General features: G+C 45.6%; 1 protein-coding gene across 1 annotated transcript in view; it reads left to right on the forward strand.

The window, feature by feature from the left end:
* papss1 (3'-phosphoadenosine 5'-phosphosulfate synthase 1) overlaps positions 1–20186 on the forward strand; it is an 87695-nt gene that overhangs the window by 13890 nt on the left and 53619 nt on the right. The window contains exons 2-4 of the mRNA XM_070872579.1: positions 7545–7659; positions 15899–16134; positions 18592–18730. Of these exons, the coding sequence (XP_070728680.1) occupies positions 7545–7659; positions 15899–16134; positions 18592–18730 (490 nt within the window). The remainder of the gene's footprint in view (positions 1–7544; positions 7660–15898; positions 16135–18591; positions 18731–20186) is intronic.

Raw genomic sequence — 20186 nt, forward strand, 5'->3', positions numbered from 1 at the left:
ACATAGCAGGTTCGGCAGCAGGTTGATTTAAAGGGCCATGATGCATTTTCAGGACTTACCCTCTTCCTCGCGTGCGGGCCCAGCTTGTGCTGTACTGATTGCTTTTCTCCATGTATGACTCATCATCGCAGCTACCCTTTATTCCAAGAGTGTTAGTGGATGCAGATTGGGCGTGCCTCCTCCTGTTCGAGTTGCCTCCCTTTTGTTGTGGGCCAATTTCTTCTGCAAAGAGTAAAATATAACTTTTTGCAGAGTGTGTCAGTCTGCAAGGTGGGACATACAGATAGCCAGGTTACAATTACGATTAAATTAAAAATGGGAAATATTACTTGCACTAACTACTTGACCAAGGTCGTGCCATTTCTTTTTACACTGGCTTCCAGATCTCATGGTATGCACCACTGCGCAGTAATCTTCTGCAACTTGGTTCAAGCGTTGTTTCTTTTCTTTTGGTGGCACTTTTATGCGCCCTCTGTTGCTGGTATCTAGCTCCTGCCATCTCTGCTCAATGACGTTGACTAATATCTCCACTTCCTCATGCAAAAAATTCTTTGTTCTTGGTGGACGTTGATCCATTGCAAAGTTGAATTAGCATTCTTATTTCGCAAAACACACAGTCCTTAATTTGTATGCAACAATGCAGCATCTGTTCTGCAAGTTTGGCAGTGAAAAGCTGAACTCACTGATTTCAGCAGGTGATTTATTCAACAGTGCTGCTAAAAGCACTCCTTCACACACAAAAATATCTCAAAATTAAATCACAAGCCTTTCCAGGGGTCCAAGAGACAAATCTTCACTTTTCCTCCAGTCCCTTTAAAAATGGCCAAGTACCAATGTTTGTTTCGCACGCGCAGGGTTGCTGGCACGCCATGGCCTCATTTGAATTAGACCCGCCCCCCCACTGCTTACAGAATCGGCGTGAGTGTCTGGCTCCCCCCCCCCCCCCCCCCCCCGGCTGTGATCTGCGCGCCGCGCCAAGCTGGCTTAGAGCTCCGAGGAGCCGGAGAATCTCGCAGTTTTTTTCCTGCGCACTTTTGGGCGCGAAGAACAGGTGTCTAGCGGCGCAGCCAGAAACTTCGGCCCATAGAGGCATATACACATGGGCATAGGAATTCAAAACGTAAATATAAAATAAGTACATAATGTATGACTTTAAGATAGGGACGGAATAAAATCTCTATATCCTGGTTCTGTTATCTCTTCCCAGCTCCGCTTCACTGGAAGAATGCTCTTTGTCTTCACCTCCACGTCTATTGTCACTGGAAACCAACTGGTGGATGTAAATTATACACTTTTCCATATGCCATTTAATCTTTCACATTAATTTAATACTCCCAAACCTCAAATCATAAAACAATCTTTCCATGCACAATTTCATATTTTTCATTTAATTTCAGTTTCTATAATTTCTGTACAGTTTAATGTAAGTTATCTCCATTAGTTTATATTAGCCACTAATCCCTTTATCCCCAACCATAGACCAATACATCATATACTGCTCTCACTGTAAAACATATTCTCCAGCTTCCAGCGAATAATGCTATATAAAAGTTTTGTGTATGTCCGTTTTACTTCAGGCTATTGAAAGTATTCAAAAGATAAAGAATGACATGCTTTTTTCAGAGCTGTAGTCAAAAATTTACAAGTATTTGCCAATCTACAAATTTTCCTTGTCGATCAGCAGTTAAACTCTGATTGATCTCAGGGCCTATTTAGATCACTTTCCCACAGAGAGTACGGGTCTTAAAGGGAAACGCTAGTGCTAATAACTGAATATCACAACTGCTCTGACCACCATTTTTCAATCCTCCCTGGCTGCAAGTGTTGTGCCAGAGGATTGGGGAACTGCTAAAGTTGTACCGTTCAAAAAGGGAGGGAAGGGATAAACCGTGCAATTGATGGCAGGCAAGTTACTGGAACCAATTCTCAGCGACAGTATAAACCTTCATTTTGAAAGATACAGATTAATCAAGGACAGTCAGCATGGATCTGTTAACGGAAGGTCGTGTCTGACTAACTTGATTGAATTCTTTGAGGCGGTAACAAGGAGGGTTGATGAGGGCAGTGCGTTTGGTGTAGTTTACATGGATTTTAGCAAGGCTTTTTTCTGTAGGCTGATCAAAAAAGTAAAAGCCCATGGGATCCAAGGGAGAGTGGCAAGTTGGATCCAAAATTGGCTCAGTGGCAGGAAGCAAAGAGTAATGGTTGAGGGGAATTTTTGTGATTGGAAGGCTGTTTCCAGTGGGATTCCACAGGGCTTAGTACTTGGACCCTTACTTTTTGTAGTATATATTAATGATTTAGACTTAAAGGTAGATGATAAAGGGACACGATAAAGAAGTTTGCAGATGATACAAAAATAGGCCGTGTGGTTGACAGTGAGGAGGAAAGCTTTAGACTGCAGGAAGATATCGATGAATTGGTCAGTCGGGCAGAAAAGTGGCAAATGGAATTCAATCTGGAAAAGTGTGAGGTAATGCATTAGGGGAGGGGCAACATGGCAAGGGAATACACGATAAATGGGAAAATACTGAGCTATGTGGAGGACCAGAGGGACCTTGCAGTATATGTCCACAGAAACTTAATCGTAGCAGGACAGGTCGATAAGGTAGATAAAAAGGCATACGGAATGTTTTCCTTTATTAGCCGAGGCTTTGAATACAAGAGCAGGGAAGTTATGCTCGAACTGTACACAACACTAGTTAGGCCACAGCTTGAGTACTGCGTGCAGTTCTGGTCACCACATTGCAGAAAAGATGTGATTGCACTAGAAAGGGGCAGGGGATATTTATGAGGATGTTGCCAGGACTGGAAAACTTCAGCTATGAGGAAAGATTGGATAGGCTGGGGTTGTTTTCCTTGGAACAGAGGAGGCTGAGGGGAGATTTAATTGAGGCGTACAAAATGATGAAGGGCCTAGATAGAGTGGATAGAAAGGACCTATTGGGGTTTAGAAGAATGCGAGGAGATCTTATCGAAACATAAGATAATGAGGGGGCTCGACAAGGTAGATGCAGAGGATATTTCCATTCATGGGGAAAACTTAAGACTATGGAGCATAGTCTCAGAATAAGGGTCTATCCATTTAAAACTGAGATAAGGAGGAATTTCTTCTCTGAGGGTTGTAAATCTGTGGAATTCTCTGCCCCAGAGAGCTGTGGAGGCAGGGTCATTGAATATATTTAAGGTGGAAATAGACAGATTTTTGAGCGCTAAGGGAATAAAGGGTTATGGGGAGCAGGCAGGAAAGTGGAGCTGAGTCAATGATCAGATCAGCCATGATCTTATTAAATAGCAGAGCAGGCTCGAGGGGCCAAATGGCCTACTCCTGCACCTATTTTTTATGTTCTTATGACCTATTTCCCTTAGCAGAGGGCTAAATAACCATGGGACATAGATTTAAAGTAGTTGGTTGAAGGATTAGAGGGGAGATGAGGAAATATTTATTTACCCAGAGGGTGACTGGAGTCTGGAACTCACTGCCTGAAAGGGAGGTGGGGTGGGGGGGAGGGGGGGGGAATTGAGACAGAAACTCTCACCACATTTCAAAAATACTTGGATGTGCACTTAGAGGGCCCTTGAAGGTGGGATTAGGCTGGGTAGCTCTTTTTCGACCGGCACGGACACAGTGGGCCGAATGGCCTCCCTCTGTGTTTGTCTGTGATTCTACAACACCTGTGGAGCAATGTTCCCTCAATGTTTTCCTCCTTCGCGGACGCGCATGGCTGCTATCTTCCAGCGGCAACAGCTGGTGAGCAAGCCTGCGCAGGACCTCCGGATCGGTGCGCAGCCATGCACCTTAGGGCAACATTGTGGAGATCAGGTAGTTAAATATTTTTCAGGTAGTGTTTCTGCTATTCTACCAGGAGTGCTGCTTTCATTGTGGATGAGTGGAATTAGCTGCACATTGCTGTTTACCTGCCGTCTAATTGCTCCAGGGGTCTGTGGCACCCGATTGACTGGCTGACTGCTAATCGTGGAGGGAAAGAGGACCAGGGACTTGAGAACTTTGGCACATCTGTGTTAAAAATAACATCTCGGGTGTTTACAAAGTCCCCTTAGTGAAAACTAAATGGGTACCGCTCCTCTGGGTTAACTGTTGCAGTGTAAATTGCAGTGTAGTTGGTGAATTTATATTAAGCTGTTGGAAAGTTATGAGACTTTGCTGTAAGGGAGAGGCATATTTATTTGAATTGTGGGAATTTCTTGGCCTGGACCTGATCAGCCCACTGCAAATGGCCAATGATCTCGTGTTCTTCCCAGCTCCTCCCTCCCACTTCTGCACAATGCTTCCTTTGTGATACTCGGGCCTTGTACACTGTTGAACCCAGGGCGTTCCATGCCTGTTGATTATTCAGAGCGTACACTGTATTACTTTCCCTCAGTCTTGCTGCAGGAAATTCAGGGATGCATTGCAGTCTTATTAAAAGGGTGGTGTTGATTCTTGTGCTCCTTCATTATAAGCAGGAGTGACTGGGAGTCATATTTCAAACCACGCTGGCATCGAGCGATGTTCCATCACCGCCGAGATTGGTTTAAGTAGTTGAGTTGTATAAATCAATGGGTACTTTGAACATGCAGTGTGACGTTCTGCTCTCGGCCACTGTCGTTTTCTCATTGTTTTACTTGTTGCTGTGTCTCGGGACATTTCACCACGCTAAAGGCGCTATATCAATGCAACTTGTTATCCGGGTGGTTTCCGAAGGAGAAAGTAGATCAAAATCCACCCAATTGAAATAGAAAGTACTGGAAGTATATGCAACAACAACTTGTATTTATATAGCACCTTTAATGTCATGAAACGTCCAAGGCGCTTCACAGGAGTATTGAGATTTTTCAAAAAAACATTTGACACCGAGCCGCATAAGTAGAAATGAGCACAGATGACCAAAAGCCTGCTCAATGAGGTAGGTTTTAAAGAGCATCTTGAAAGAGAGAGAGAGAGGCGCAGAGAGATTTAGGCAGGGAGTTCCAGAGCTTGGGGCCTAGGCAACAGAAGGCACAGCCACCGATGATTGAGCAATTATAATCAGGGATGCTCAGGAGGGCAGAATTAGAGGAGCGCAGATATCTCGGCGAGGGGGGTAGGGTTTGTGGGGCTGGAGAATATTAGAGATGGGGAGGGGCAAGGCCATGGAGGGTATTGAAAATAAGGATGAGAATTTGAAATTGAGGTACTGCTTAACCGGAAGCCAATGCAGGACTTGGGTCCGAGCTAGGTCACGCAACCAAGATAAGCCGACGTCTACAAAGAGAACAGACAGCTTAACCCGCCGTCAGAGTCTCATACCAAAAAGTACTATTTTTCTCTCGAGTGCTGTGTATTTCTTTGGGTAAGGGACATCGGCTGGGGGAGAGATGCACATGTGCTGGGGTAATGGACTTCAGCTAGAACTTGGTGGCTTTTGGGGAGATCCATCCTCTGTGGCTTCTAAAGTCAAAATGGATCGAATTACAAATTGGAAAGTCACTCAGAGCTTGGGCTGTGCGGTTCCAGTTACACACTCCAGCGGAACTTCAGGGTGTTGCTTGGTCCCCTTGGCGGATAATCAGCAATAGGTCATGTGAAAATGGAGAGCCAATCAGAGAAACGGCTGCATTTCACTTAGTACAAATAGACGCAGCCTTAAAAAAATAGCAAATCTGTCTTGAAATGTGTTAATGGGCCAGATTTTGCAGTAGGTATAACGGTGCAGTTATCAGCGCTCACTGTTAAAATGCGGAAATCCAAAAAGTGCTGTCTGATTTGCCCTCCTTATCCACTACACTCATTTCGCTACACCAGTACCTCGCCGAGAGACTCGGCATTAAAACACATGAAGGACGTGAGTTGCGGTTCTTACCCATTAAACACGTCAGAAAAAGTTAGGGCTGGGTCCATTCAAGTGTAAGTGAATTTTTAATGGCATGGTAAATCTTAATTACTGCTAAACAACCTCTCTGGCCCTGAAAATTAATTTTTACAAGTGTGGAGTCTCATTTCTTCAGAATTTAATTATTGTTGGAAATTTAAAAAAATTATTTTTTTATCTTTTTCTTTTTGTGTGTCTCTCTCTCTCTCAATCCCATCTTTCCCTCTCTTTATTGGGCAATTCCAGTGCTCTTCTGACCAGCCCTCTATTCTTCAACCACCAGCTTATCCAACACTCTCAGATCAGCCATGATCTTATTAAATGGCGGAGCAGGCTCGAGGGGTCAGGTGGCCTACCCCCCCTATTTCTTGTTCTTACTCTGCTGCACCTATCCTACCCAGCACCAATTGTCCCTCACCCCTAGCCTCGCTGATCTACATTGGACCCGAGTCACCCCACCGCCTCAAATTTAAAATTCTCACCTTTCTGCTTAAATCCTTTCATGACTTTGCCCCACCTCCCCACCACCATATTGATTAACTCCGGTGATGCTTTAGTTGACGTGCAGTTGCAGCCGAGAGTTTTAATTTAGAAAGGGGTTATCGGTAGTAGTTGTGCAGGATTACTGCAAGACAATAATAAAATCCAAGACTGATTAAAAAAAATAATTGATGTATATTTTGGCAGGCAATATTTAGAATCCTGAAGACACTATTTAAATAGGAGCCAAGTCTGAGTATCATGTGTGGTTTACATAGAATTACATAGAATTGACAGAACAGAAACAGGCCTAACCAGTGTTTATGCTCCATACGAACCTCGCCCATCACCCTACTTTATCGAACCATATCAACATATCCTATTAATTTCTCCCTCATGTACTTATCTACATAAGAACATAAGAAATAGGAGCAGGAGTAGACTATGCAGCCCCTCGATCCTGCTCCGCCATTAAATACGATCATGGCTGATCCGATCATGGACTCGGGTCCATTTCCCCGCCCGCTCCCCATAACCCCTTAATCCCTTTTTGGTTAAGAAACTGTCTATCTCTGTCTTAAATTTATTCAGTGACCCAGCTTCCACAGCTCTCTGAGGCAGAGAATTCCACAGATTTACAACCCTCTGAGAGAAGAAATTCCTCATCTCTGTTTTAAATGGGTGGCCCCTTATTCAAACATTATGCCCCCTAGTTCGAGTCTCCCCCATCAGTGGAAACATCCTCTCTGCATCCACCTTATCAAGGCTCCTCATAACCTTATACGTTTCGATAAGATCACCTCATTCTTCTGAATGCCAATGAATAGAGGCTCAACCTTTCCTCATGTCAACCCCCTTATCTCCGGAATCAACCTAGTGAACCTTCTCTGAACTGCCTCCAAAGCAAGTATATTCTTTCTTATATATAGAAACCAAAACTGCACGCAGTACTCAAGCTTCCCCTTAAAGGCCTCAATGCTGGTCACCTCAACTGCTCTATGTGGTAGGTAGCGAGTTCCACATTCTAACCAAGGAAGTTTATCCTGAATTCTCTCTTGGAATTATTAGTGAGTATCTTATATTTTGGACTCTTTATGGGTTCATAGTTATTACTGCAGAGCTGCGTGCAATGTTTTTTTTCCCTTGCAGTAACTTTGATGCTTATGCACTTTATGCCATTCATTTCTCAATGCTGGGTTATGTACCTTACAGGGTAAACAGAGGGCAACCAATGTGACCTTTCAGGCGCACCATGTCAGCAGGAACAAGCGTGGACAGGTTGTAGGAACCAGAGGTGGCTTCCGTGGATGCACAGTCTGGCTTACAGGTAACGTTCCCTTATTCCTTCTTCGGATGCCGCCAGGACTCCCCACTCTCAACTCTGCAGCATCGCCCCTACTTCACACCCAACGCAACCAAACCCCGAATCCATGTCTTTGCCCCTCCAGACTAACGCCCTTTTGCCACCCTCCTACGCACAGCCCTCCATAAATTCCAACTCACCTAAGATTCCACCATCCGCATCCTGTTTGGATCTCAGTTCTGCTTGCTCATTATCCCCATCCGTGCCGGATTTGTCCCTAACCCTCAGTGCATTGATTCCAAGATGATTCACTTACGGATCTTCACCCTCCCTTTGTGACAACCTCCACCTTTATGCCCTGCCCCAAGAACCGTGTCACTCCGCCTCTGCCCCGAGCACCGTGTTCCCCTGCCTATGCCCCGAGCACCGTGTTCCCCCGCCTCTGCCCCGAGCACCGTGTTCCTCAGCCTCCGCCCCGAGCACCGTGTTCCTCCGCCTCCGCCCCGAGCACCGTGTTCCTCCGCCCCGAGCACCGTGTTCCTCCGCCTCCGCCCCGAGCACCGTGTTCCTCCGCCTCCGCCCCGAGCACCGTGTTCCTCCGCCTCCGCCCCGAGCACCGTGTTCCTCCGCCTCCGCCCCGAGCACCGTGTTCCTCCGCCTCCGCCCCGAGCACCGTGTTCCCCCGCCTCCGCCCCGAGCACCGTGTTCTTCAGCCTCCGCCCCGAGCACCGTGTTCCTCCGCCTCCGCCCCGAGCACCGTGTTCCTCCGCCTCCGTCCCGAGCACCGTGTTCCTCCGCCTCCGCCCCGAGCACCGTGTTCCTCCGCCTCCGCCCCGAGCACCGTGTTCCTCCGCCTCCGCCCCGAGCACCCTGCTCCTCCGCCCCAAGCACCCTGCTCCTGCTCCTCCGCCCCGAGCACCCTGCTCTTCCGCCTCCGCCCAGAGCACCCTGCTCCTCCGCCTCCGCCCCGAGCACCCTGCTCCTCCGCCTCCGCCCCGAGCACCCTGCTCCTCCGCCTCCGCCCCGAGCACCCTGCTCCTCCGCCTCCGCCCCGAGCACCCTGCTCCTCCGCCTCCGCCCCGAGCACCCTGCTCCTCCGCCTCCGCCCCGAGCACCCTGTTCCTCCGCCTCCGCCCCGAGCACCCTGCTCCTCCGCCTCCGGCCCGAGCACCCTGCTCCTCCGCCTCCGGCCCGAGCACCCTGCTCCTCCGCCTCCGGCCCGAGCACCCTGCTCCTCCGCCTCCGGCCCGAGCACCCTGCTCCTCCGCCTCCGGCCCGAGCACCCTGCTCCTCCGCCTCCAGCCCGAGCACCCTGCACCTCCGCCTCCGGCCCGAGCACCCTGCTCCCCTCCCCGCCGACCTCTTTCCTCATTTCTACCCCAACTATTTACAATCTATATTAACGACTTGGAAGAAGGAATTGAATGTAACGTAGCCAAGTTAGCTGATAATACAAAATGGGAGGAAAAGCAATGTGTGAGGAGGACACAAAAAATCTGCAAAAGGACATAGACAGGCTAAGTGAGTGGGCAAGAATTTGACAGATGGAGTATAATGTTGGAAAGTGTAAGGTCATGCACTTTGGCAGAAAAAAATGAAAGAGCAAATTATTATTTAAATGGAGAAAGATTGCAAAGTATTGCAGTACAGCAGGACCTTGGGGGTACTTTTGCATGAAACACAAAAGGTTCGTATGCAGGTACAGTATGTGATCAGGAAGGCCAATGGAAACTTGGCCTTTATTGCAAAGAGGATGGAGTATAAAAGCGGGGAAATCTTGCTACAGTTGTATTGGTGAGACCACACCTGGAATACTGCGTGCAATTTTGGTTTCCATATTTACGAAAGGATATACTTGCTTTGGAGGCAGTTTAGAGAAGGTTCACTCGGTTGATTCCGGCGATGAGGGGGTTGACTTATGAGGAAAGGTTGAGTAGGATGGGCCTCTACTCATTGGAATTCAGAAGAATGAGAGGTGATCTTATCGAAACGTATAAGATTATGAGGGGGCATGAAAAGGTGGATGCAGAGAGGATGTTTCCACTGATGAGGGAGACTAGAACTAGAGGGCATGATCTTACAATAAGGGTCCGCCCATTTAAAACTGAGATGGGGAGAAATTTCTTCTCAGAGGGTTGTAAACTCTGTGGAATTCGCTGCCTCAGAGTTGTGGAAGCTGGGACATTGAATAAATTTAAGACAGAAATAGACAGTTTCTTAAATGATAAGGGGTTATGGGGAGCAGGCGGTGAAGTGGACCTGAGTCCATAATCAGATCAGCCATGATCTTATTGAATGGCGGAGCAAGCTCGAGGGGTAGTATGGCCTACTCTTGCTCTTATGTTCTACCATTGATGTCGGAGATTTGAGCTCAACCCATCTCTGCAACTTCCTTCCCAATTTTCCTCTCTGCTTTTAACATCCTTTTCCAAACCTACCCATTTCTCCATGCAGTTTGCCAGCTCGCTTCACTCCCCCACTGATACTTGGCCAGTTTTGCTCACCTGGGAAGCCCCTTTCAAATTTTTTTTTTATATTAACGGTGCTATTTAAATGGGTTTATTGCTTTATGTCTTTAATTTTTGCAGTTAAGGACGAGATTCTAGTCGTTGCTAAATGTAGTTGTTTACATTTTTTAAATTCTCTCTCGGGTTGTGGGCATCACTGGCAAGGCCGACATTAATTGCCCACCCCTAGTTGCCTTGAGAAGATGGTAGTGGGTCTTCTTGAACCACTTTTTTTTGATACAACTGAGTGGGTTGCTTGGCCACTACGGAGGGAAATTGAGTGTTAATCATGTTGGTGTGAGACTAGCCACATATAGGTCAGACCGGGTAACGACTGAAGGTTTCCTTCTCTAAAGGACAGGGTGACCAGTTTGGTTTTTATGACCACCTGACAGCTTCTTGCGGCTCAAAATTGGCCAGGAGTTACTCCGTTTTTTTTTGGAGCAACTTGATTTTTCTGGCGTATCTTAAAAATCCCCATTCTGCACTTTCAATTTGCGCCAGTGTAAGTGAGTTAGTTAGGATTTTTTTAGTTTTGTTTTTTTCAAAAGGGCGTGTTACCAGCCATCTGTGCCCATTTTTGCCATTTAAGCCACTCTGGACAGCTAATAATTACTCCAAACTAACTTATGCTAGCATATGTGGCCACATTGCGGAGAGTTAAGAAATCAGCGCAGGTAGGTACATTGGAGGCCAGCAGAACTTAATGACGACTAAAGAATGTGAATAGGATCAAACAGATATACAGGACATCCTAAGACAAACTTCGCAAAGTTAATTTACTATACAACAGAAGCATTCATGGAAGCCTAAACTACAAAAATAAAAAAAGTAAAGAGCCAAAACATATTTACATAATTCTTTCAAAATATCCAAATAAAAAATAGAAGTACCTCCTGCTCGTAATTCTTATGTTCTCCCAGCCGCCTAAGCTCACCCACTATCAACCCTACCTCCCGGGGTCAGGGATCAGACCCTCCAGGATCAGAACAGCACCTGGGGTCAGAGATCGGACACGTCTGGGGATCAGATCTTCCCTAGAGGTCGGGGATCGGACCGCCCATGGGATCGGAACCTCCTACCCCCATGGGGTCGGTAATCAAACCCACCCTGCGGTTCGGAATTCCCCCCGGGATCGGCAGCGGGCCGGCCTGTACGGGTGCGGGACTCGTCGAGTCTCACGCTGCAGCACGCACACAGAGGCTGGAGGCCGGAGCTACTGCGAATGCTCGCACACTCCCAACGGACATGTGGCGAGCTGCTGGCACTGTTTCTGGTGCAGGGCTCTAGCTCCGCCCCCTAATCGACTGACCACGTTGCGGCAAGCCCCGGGAGAGGCAACACAGAGGCCAGAATCGGGGGACATTTTATCGGCGCCCTTTTAAGCCCACAAAGTCGCCGCATCTCTGGTGAGTGCGCCGAAAAAAGGGGAGGGCCAATTTTGAGCCCGTAGTCGCCAGCTTTTTATTTCTAGATTTTTATAAAACTGAATTCAAATTCTCAAACGTCCATGGTGGGATTTAAACTTGTGTTTTCTGGATTATTAGTGAAGTAATATAATCACTACAGTACCATGCCCATATATTGCACGTCATGATATAATTTTGGTGGAAAATTAGAACAATTTACAGATTGAAGAAACTTTTTGTTTTTCTGTTTGCTTAGTAATCGTGAACCATCTGGGCTATAGAAACATAGAAACATAGAAAATAGGTGCAGGAGTAGGCCATTCGGCCCTTCTAGCCTGCACCGCCATTCAATGAGTTCATGGCTGAACATGCAACTTCAGTACCCCATTCCTGCTTTCTCACCATACCCCTTGATTCCCCTAGTAGTAAGGACTTCATCTAACTCCTTTTTGAATATATTTAGTGAATTGGCCTCAACAACTTTCTGTGGTAGAGAATTCCACAGGTTCACCACTCTCTGGGTGAAGAAATTCCTCCTCATCTCGGTCCTAAATGGCTTCCCCCTTATCCTTAGACTGTGTCCCCTGGTTCTGGACTTCCCCAACATTGGGAACATTCTTCCTGCATCTAACCTGTCTAACCCCGTCAGAATTTTAAATGTTTCTATGAGGTCCCCTCTCATTCTTCTGAACTCCAGTGAATACAAGCCCAGTTGATCCAGTCTTTCTTGATAGGTCAGTCCCACCATCCCGGGAATCAGTCTGGTGAACCTCCGCTGCACTCCCTCAATAGCAAGAATGTCCTTCCTCAGGTTAGGAGACCAAAACTGTACACAATACTCCAGGTGTGGCCTCACCACGGCCCTGTACAATTGTAGCAACATCTCCCTGCCCCTGTACTCAAATCCCCTCGCTATGAAGGCCAACATGCCATTTGCTTTCTTAACCGCCTGCTGTACCTGCATGCCAACCTTCAATGACTGATGTACCATGACACCCAGGTCTCGCTGCACCTCCCCTTTTCCTAATCTGTCACCATTCAGATAATAGTCTGTCTCTCTGTTTTTACCACCAAAGTGGATAACCTCACATTTATCCACATTATACTTCATCTGCCATGCATTTGCCCACTCACCTAACCTATCCAAGTCGCTCTGCAGCCTCATAGCATCCTCCTCGCAGCTCACACTGCCACCCAACTTAGTGTCATCCGCAAATTTGGAGATACTACATTTAATCCCCTCGTCTAAATCATTAATGTACAATGTAAACAGCTGGGGCCCCAGCACAGAACCTTGCGGTACCCCACTAGTCACTGCCTGCCATTCTGAAAAGTCCCCATTTACTCCTACTCTTTGCTTCCTGTCTGACAACCAGTTCTCAATCCACGTCAGCACACTACCCCCAATCCCATGTGCTTGAACTTTGCACATTAATCTCTTGTGTGGGACCTTGTCGAAAGCCTCCTGAAAGTCCAAATATACCAGATCAACCGGTTCTCCCTTGTCCACTCTACTGGAAACTGGAAATGTGTGTGAGCAAGTGCTGAAAGGGGGGTGGGGAGAGAAGAAATGCAAAGGGGAAGTATTTTTTCTATCAATTGTTTACTCTCGTCTCCCCTGATGTTGAGGACCTTCGGTCCTTTGATTTCCTCGTGAATAGACATAAAATAACCATGAATCATAAATCTCGTTTTTTCCAAAGGCAAAGGGAGAACCATGCCTTGGGGCTGGATTTTCGCTAGGTTTGCGACCGGGTTTTCGCTGTGATTTGACCCTCCGCGGTGGAAACCCGGTTGGCAGGATACTTTTTGCAGTGGCGCTTCCAAATACCGCCAGGGTGAGGTGCAACGACGCAGATTGCGTTTGCGTCGGACTTTCGGTTCCCTCCCAACCCGTACGCCGCGCCCAGAATATCGACAGGTCAAACCTGCTGGTGCAGCCCTGCCAGCAGCGGTAAGTATGAAAACCTGCAAAAAAGGTAAGTTTAAAATTTTTATTAATTATTTTTCAGCAGTTTAGTAGCTTTGTTTAGGGTTTTGTGAATGTTTTTAGGAATTTTATTTTTTTATTTTTTCCCCCCCTCCCAAGGTGCCTCTCGCAGTGCTCCCAGCCCCGGACTAAAGTGGCCGAATTTTGGCTTAAAACTACCGTTTTCACAACAAAAATCTAGCCCTTGGAGTTTGTGTAGCTCTGTTCTACACTGGAAAATACATTTCGCCAAGGTAGCAGCCTTGGCTTGTGGAAGCCTTCTTGCCTCTGAGTCAGAAGGTTGTGGGTCCAAGCCCTACTCCAGAGACTTGAACAGGTAATCCAGGCTGACCCTTCAGTACAATCCTGAGGGACTTTCAGATGAGAAGTTAAACAATGGCCAAGTCTGCCCCCTCAGGCGGATGAAAAAGACCCCATGGCGCTATAAGAACATAAGAAAAAGGAGCAGGAGTAGGCCATTTGGCCCCTTGAGCCTGCTCTGCCATTCAATCAGATCATGGCTGATCTGATCATTGACTCAGCTCCACTTCCCTGTCCGCTCCCCATAACCCTTTATTCCCTTATCACTCAAAAATCTGTCTATCTCCACCTTAAATATATTCAATGACCCAGCCTCCACAGCTCTCCAGGGCAGAGAATTTCACAGATTTACAACCCTATGAGAGAAGAAATTCCTCCTCATCTCAGTTTTAAATGGGCGGCCCCTTATTCTGAGACTATGCCCCCTAGTTTTAGATGCCCCTGTGAGTGGAAATATCCTCTCTGCATCCACCTTGTCGAGTCCCCTCATTATCTTATATGTTTCGATAAGATCACCTATCATTCTTCTGAACTCCAATGTGTATAGGCACAGCCTACTCAACCTATCTTCATAAGTCAACCCCCTCCTCTTCAGAATCAACCTAGTTAACCTTCTCTGCAGTCTCCAATGCAAGTATATCCTTCCTTAAATACAGAGACCAAAACTGTAAGAAGAGCAGGGGAATTCAATTGTCCTGACAAATATTTATTCCTCAAACAAAGTGACTTAAAAAAAATAATTCCTGAGCTAATCTGGTCATTTATCCTATTACTTTTTTGGGGAGCTTGCTGTGTGCACATTTATCTAGATTTTCAAAAGGCCTTCGCTAAGGTATCACAAAGTAGACGAATGAATAAGGTCAGAATGCACAGTCGGGACAAGTAGCAGAATGGATGGCTAGCTAGCTTCAAGACAGAAAACAGAGTAGAGTTAAAGGGTAGCTTTTCAGAGTGGCAGGAAGTGGGTAGTGGTGTTCCACAAGGATTAGTTCTGGGACCACTGTTCACAATTTATATTAACGATTTAGAGTTTGGAATCAAAAACATAAGTTCTAAATTTGCGGATGTCACCAAACTGAGGAGAACTGCAGCAAATTACAAGAAAACCTGAATAAGCTTGCAGAATGGGCATATAATTGGCACAGATAAATGTGAGATATTACATTTTGGTAGGAAAAATAGGGAGGTCACTTATTATCTGGTGCGAGTCTGGTTGGGGTAAACAAGCAAAGGGATCTCCGAGTACAGATACACAAATTACTAAAAGTAGCGACACAGGTTAACAAGGCCATAAAAAAGCAAACTAAGCACTAGGGTTTATTTCTAGAGGGATAGAATTGAAAAGTAGAGAAGTTATGCTAAACTTGTATTGAACCTTGGTTGGACCACACTTGGAATACTGCGTACAATTCTGGTCGCCATATTATTAAAAGGATATAGAGGCACTGGAGAGAGTGCAGGGAAGATTTACAAGGATGATACCAGAAATGCAAGGTTATACTTATCAGGAAAGGCTGAACAGACTTGATCTCTTTTAAAAACAGAAGGCTGAGGGGTGACCTAATTGAGGTCTTTAAAATTCTGAAATGTTTTGATAGAGTAGATACAGAGAGAAGGGAAGAGCAAAACTCGAGGTCACCAATATAAGATAGTCACCAAGAAATCAAAATAGGGAATTCAGAAGAAACATCTTTACCCAGAGAGTGGTGAGAATGTGGAACTCACTACCACAGGGAGTGGTTGATGCGAATAGTATAGATACATTTGAGAGGTGGTTAGATAAGCACATGAGGGAGAAGGGAATAGAGGGTTACGCTTAGAGATTTAGATGAGGATAGACAGGAGGAGGATCGAGTGGAGGGTAAACGCCGGCATGGATTGGTTGGACCGAATGTTACTGCACTGTATATCCTATGTAATACCATGTAATTAGTCATTAGCTGTGAAGTGCTATATAAATGCAAGGGATATTTTCTAATTCTGTTTGCACAGAATATTTGCTGGATAGTTTTATTTAGTATGCTTAATATAATCTGATCTTGTGTTCTATTTAACAGGCTTGTCCGGAGCTGGTAAGACGACGGTTAGCATGGCACTGGAGGAGTACTTGGTTTGCCATGGGATACCCTGCTACACATTGGACGGTGACAACATTCGGCAAGGCCTGAACAAAAACCTGGGCTTTAGCCCAGGGGACCGTGAGGAGAACATTCGACGTATTGCTGAAGTAGCCAAGCTGTTTGCAGACGCAGGACTTGTGTGTCTTGCCAGTTTTATTTCTCCATATACAAAGGTACTTAACTGTTTTCTACCCGTGTGAAGTGCGTTGGGATGTTTTTGTTACATTTCAAGCTCTAATCAAGTACAAGTGGGACATTTGAACTTTATTTTCTTCACATTGTAACCATTTCACTCAGTTTTATTCATCAGCCACATTGTCGTCCACACTCACTAAGTGTCAGCTGTGGCTTGGAGTCAGAAGGTTGTGGGTTCAAGTTCCACTCCAGAGACTTGAGCACAAAATCTAAGCTGACACTCCAGTGCAGTGCTGAGAGACTGCTGCACTGTCGGAGATGTCGTCTTTCGGATGAGATGTTAAACTGAGGCCCCGTCTGCTCTCCCACGTGAATGTAAAAGATCCCGTAGCACTATTTGGAAGAAGAGCAGGGGAGTTATCCCCGGTGTCCCTGCCAATATTTATCCATCAATTAACATCACTAAGAAAAAGAGTTAATGTAGTCATTATCTCATTGCTGTTTGTGGGAGCTTGCTGTGCGCAAATTGCCTGCCGCGTTTCCTTTATTACAACTGATTACACTTCAAAAAGTACCTCATTGGCTGTAAAGCGCTTTGAGATGTCTGTTGGTCATGAAAGACACTATAAATGCAAATCTATTTTCGTTCTCCCCTCAAGTTTCAATGCATATTAAAAATCTTGTGCAGGTACGCACTTGGTCATAGTTTTCAGTCGCGCTCTTGTGTCAACATTTAATATTGAATGTTCCTATGAACATTTAGAATGGAAATCCTGTATGTAAGCAGTCACCTGTAACAATGTAGTTGCCCACCCTGGCCAGCAGATGCTGCTGTAGAGTGAGTTTCTCAAATGTTCGAACTCCTTAAAAAAAAACTTCCTTTCATTAACTGACCATGGGCAGTTTACTGGTATTTAAACTATACTTTGGTAATTATTATGTGTGTTAGTGCAGTTCATTGTTATATCACCGCAGTGTCTCTATCACACCGCAGTGCGTACATCAATGTAAAATAATGTAATATTTGATGTAAGCATGTGCATATCCTTATTGATATCAAGGTATTCACAAATACATTGTTTTCTGGTCTGGATGTGGAGCAGCTTTTTGCAGAGTATTGTCTAGAATGCCAATAGGTTCTAGTTAGGCATTTTTTACACCTCTTAATAGTAAATTTGTAAACTCGGGATGCATATTTTTTGGTTCTTTTAGAAATAACTTGACAAAGAGATACAAAGTATATTTGCTGAGGTTACCCTTCTGTCTACCTCTGTGCTGTCACCCTACTTGTCCGGCGTGAAACCGTGGGTGAGCTGCAACTTCCTCCATGTTGACATTGGGGCAACTGAAACCATCATTTTCTGCCCCCGCTCTCGCACCACTGATTCAGTCCTCTGTCCCGGTCACACACTCAGGCTGAACTAAGTCATGAGGAAGACCTATTCAACTCTGAGTTGAGCTTCAAGCCCTCCACCATTAAAATCCTTATCCATCCTTTGCCACTCTAGACTTTTAATCCAATGCTCTCCTTTCTGGCCTCCCCTCTTCCACCCTTCGCAACCTTCAACTTGTCCAAGATCACGCTACCCATATTCTGCCTTGCACTAAATCCTGCTTATCCCATCACCTCCCCTTCTCACTGCCATGCACTCACTCCCTGCCTCCCAAATTTCTCGTTCTCTTCAAATCTCTCCTTGCGACCTTCTCCAGCCTTGAATCCTTCCCCTCACATTCTCTCCCACACCTCCCCACTCTTGTACTCTTGGATTTTCTGGCTCTAGTCTTCTGTACATTCTGTCCCAATTCCTTCAGCCAAATTGGGGCAGAATCTCCAGTTTCCTTGGCCCTAATTTATAAAACTCCCTCCTTAAACTCCTTCCACCTCTTCTCTGTCCTCTCGGTTTTTAGACACCCTCCTAATCTCTTCCTCCATGGCTCGATGTGCATTTCCCGGCCTTATTCCCATTTGAGAAGTGCTGTGAGACCTTTTTTTAACGCAAGGTGTTTGTGCAAAATCTACGCTTTAAAAAAAATCACCGGTGAGTGTGAATTGGCACAAAGTGGCGGGACTTCAAAGCACCCGCACGGGGCACGTGACTGCAACTCTGCAAACCGTCACCCATGAGATGGGTGCTAGACCTCAATTGGGACATCAGGTAGAGACCAAGCACTTCTTGAAAAGAAGCAAGTCGTCTCACTCTGCCTCGTGCATCTATCAGTGACTGGTTAGAGTGCCATTAGCAGGGGCCTGGGAATGTCTGCCAAGGTGTCAGGGATGGAAGCCAAGACTCCTGAAATGGAGAGGGTGAGAAAAATAATTGAATATAAGAACTTTTGCACAATGAAAATCTGGAACAGGGTTTTATTACTCTGAAATTCTCTCTCTCTCATTCTATGATTTTTAAGTTCTAAAACTGTATGTCAAATGATCTTGTAGAGGGTGGACATGACTGATGTTTCTTGTCTTTTTAAATGTGAACTTTCCCTCTTGGTAGGATCGGAAGAACGGCAGAAGTATCCACGAAGGCGCTGGCCTACCTTTTTTCGAAATATTTGTTGATGCCCCACTGCATGTTTGTGAGAAAAGAGATGTGAAGGGACTGTACAAAAAGGCCAGAGCTGGTGAGATAAAAGGTACGTATCATGAGAATACAAAGGGCAATTGAGGCTACAGGACACGTAGTGGGGTGGTGTAAGGGCCTTATGTCAAACCTGTGCTGCATTCATACAGAGTACTTCATTTATTTATTTTAACTTCCTTTTGGAGGGGGGTAGGTGGGGGGGAACAAATCTTTGCACTGATGCCATTGAATATTACCTAAACCTGCAGCTAACGATTACCAAGCTCGATTTCACTGTTGCCTCTGTCTTCCGCTCACATCCGCATGCTCCTTCAACCTTTAAGGTTTAGAATCCATGTCTGGACATTCAACATCTGCTCATTTAAAATCATACTGCACAGAAGGAGGCCCATCGTGCCTGTGCCATCTCTCTAAGAGCTATCTAAGTGGTTCTGCTCCCGAGCTCTTTCCCACAGCCCTGCCCATTTTTCCTTTTCAGGTCTATATCCAATTTCCTTTTGAAAGTTAATATTTAATCTGCTTCCACACCTTTTCAGGCAGTGCGTTCCAGATCACAGCTAGTTGCATTTAAAAAAAAATCTCATCTCGTCTTTGGTTCTTTTGTCAATTATCTTAACTCTGTGTCTTATGGTTATCAATTCTCCTGTCATTGGAAACACTTTCTCTCTCTCTCGCTCCTCTATCAAAATCCCTCAGAATTATGAACACCTCTATTAACTCTCCCTTTAACCTTCTCTACTCTAAAGATGTGATTGCACTAGAGAGGGTAGAGAGGAGATTTATGAGGATGTTGCCTGGACTTGAGCATTTTAGCGATGAGGAAAGATCGGACAGGCTGGGGTTGTTTTCTTTGGAATAGAGAAGGCTGAGGGGAGACCTTATTGAGGTGTATAAAATTATGAGGGGCCTCGATAGAGTGGATAGGAATGACCTATTTCCCTTAGCAGAAGGGCCAATAACCAGTGGGCATAGATTTAAAGTAATTGGTAGGAGGTTTGGAGGGGATTTGAGAATATTTTTCATCCAGAGGGTGATGAGGGTCTGGAACTCACTGCCTGAAAGGGCGGCGGAGGCAGAAACCCTCACCGCATTAACAAAGTACTTGGATATGCACTTGAAGTGCTGTAACCTACAGGGCTACAAACCAAGAGCTGGAAAGTGGGATTAGGCTGGATAGCTTTTTTTCGGCCGGCATGGACACGATGGACTGAATGGCCGCCTCCTGTGCTATAAATTTCTATGATTCTATTTGATGGGAATTTTTAAATTCAAGAGATAAATCTTAGATCTGGTACTGTGTAATGAGAGGATTAATAAACGATCTCCTAATAAAGGATCCTCTAGGAATGAGTGACCATAGCATGGTTGAATTTCAAATTCAGTTTGAGGGTGAGAAAGTTGAATCTCAAACCAGTGTCCTAAGCTGAAACAAAGGAGACTACACAGGTATGAAGGCAGAGTTGGCTAATATGAACTGGGAAAATAGATTAAAGTATGGGGACGGTTGA

This window comes from Pristiophorus japonicus, chromosome 2 (genome assembly GCF_044704955.1).
Source record: "Pristiophorus japonicus isolate sPriJap1 chromosome 2, sPriJap1.hap1, whole genome shotgun sequence".
Taxonomy (NCBI): Eukaryota; Metazoa; Chordata; class Chondrichthyes; family Pristiophoridae; genus Pristiophorus; species Pristiophorus japonicus.